Source organism: Penaeus monodon, chromosome 22 (assembly GCF_015228065.2).
Source record: "Penaeus monodon isolate SGIC_2016 chromosome 22, NSTDA_Pmon_1, whole genome shotgun sequence".
Classification (NCBI taxonomy): domain Eukaryota; kingdom Metazoa; phylum Arthropoda; class Malacostraca; order Decapoda; family Penaeidae; genus Penaeus; species Penaeus monodon.
The window spans coordinates 42,623,181-42,623,473 of NC_051407.1; the positions used below are offsets into that span (position 1 = coordinate 42,623,181).

The 293-nt window shown below is 33.1% G+C and overlaps 1 protein-coding gene across 1 annotated transcript in view; it reads right to left on the bottom strand.

The window, feature by feature from the left end:
* Positions 1-293, bottom strand: part of LOC119587171 (glucose-6-phosphate isomerase-like) — a gene marked incomplete at its 5' end in the record, with an annotated part of 5,767 nt that overhangs the window by 3,121 nt on the left and 2,353 nt on the right. The window contains 1 exon segment of the mRNA XM_037935938.1: positions 66-248. Within this exon segment, the coding sequence (XP_037791866.1) occupies positions 66-248 (183 nt within the window).

Consider the following 293-nt stretch of genomic DNA (forward strand, 5'->3'; position numbering starts at 1 on the left):
AGAAAAATATTTGTAATTATCAGAATATTCTAGCAATCAAAATTCATATATATTTATGTACAGACCTTCAAAGTCTTTGCCATGTGTGTCCCATCAATATTGGACACAAAATGGACATTGGGTCCAATGGCATAAGGTTTCAATGCTTCAGTCACCATCAGTGGTCCAAGATCTGAGCCTCCAATACCAATATTGACAACATCAGTGATAGATTTACCAGTGTAGCCTTTCCATTCACCTGAAATAACCTGAAAACATAATAAAAACTATTTCAAAATTTATACATATTCGAT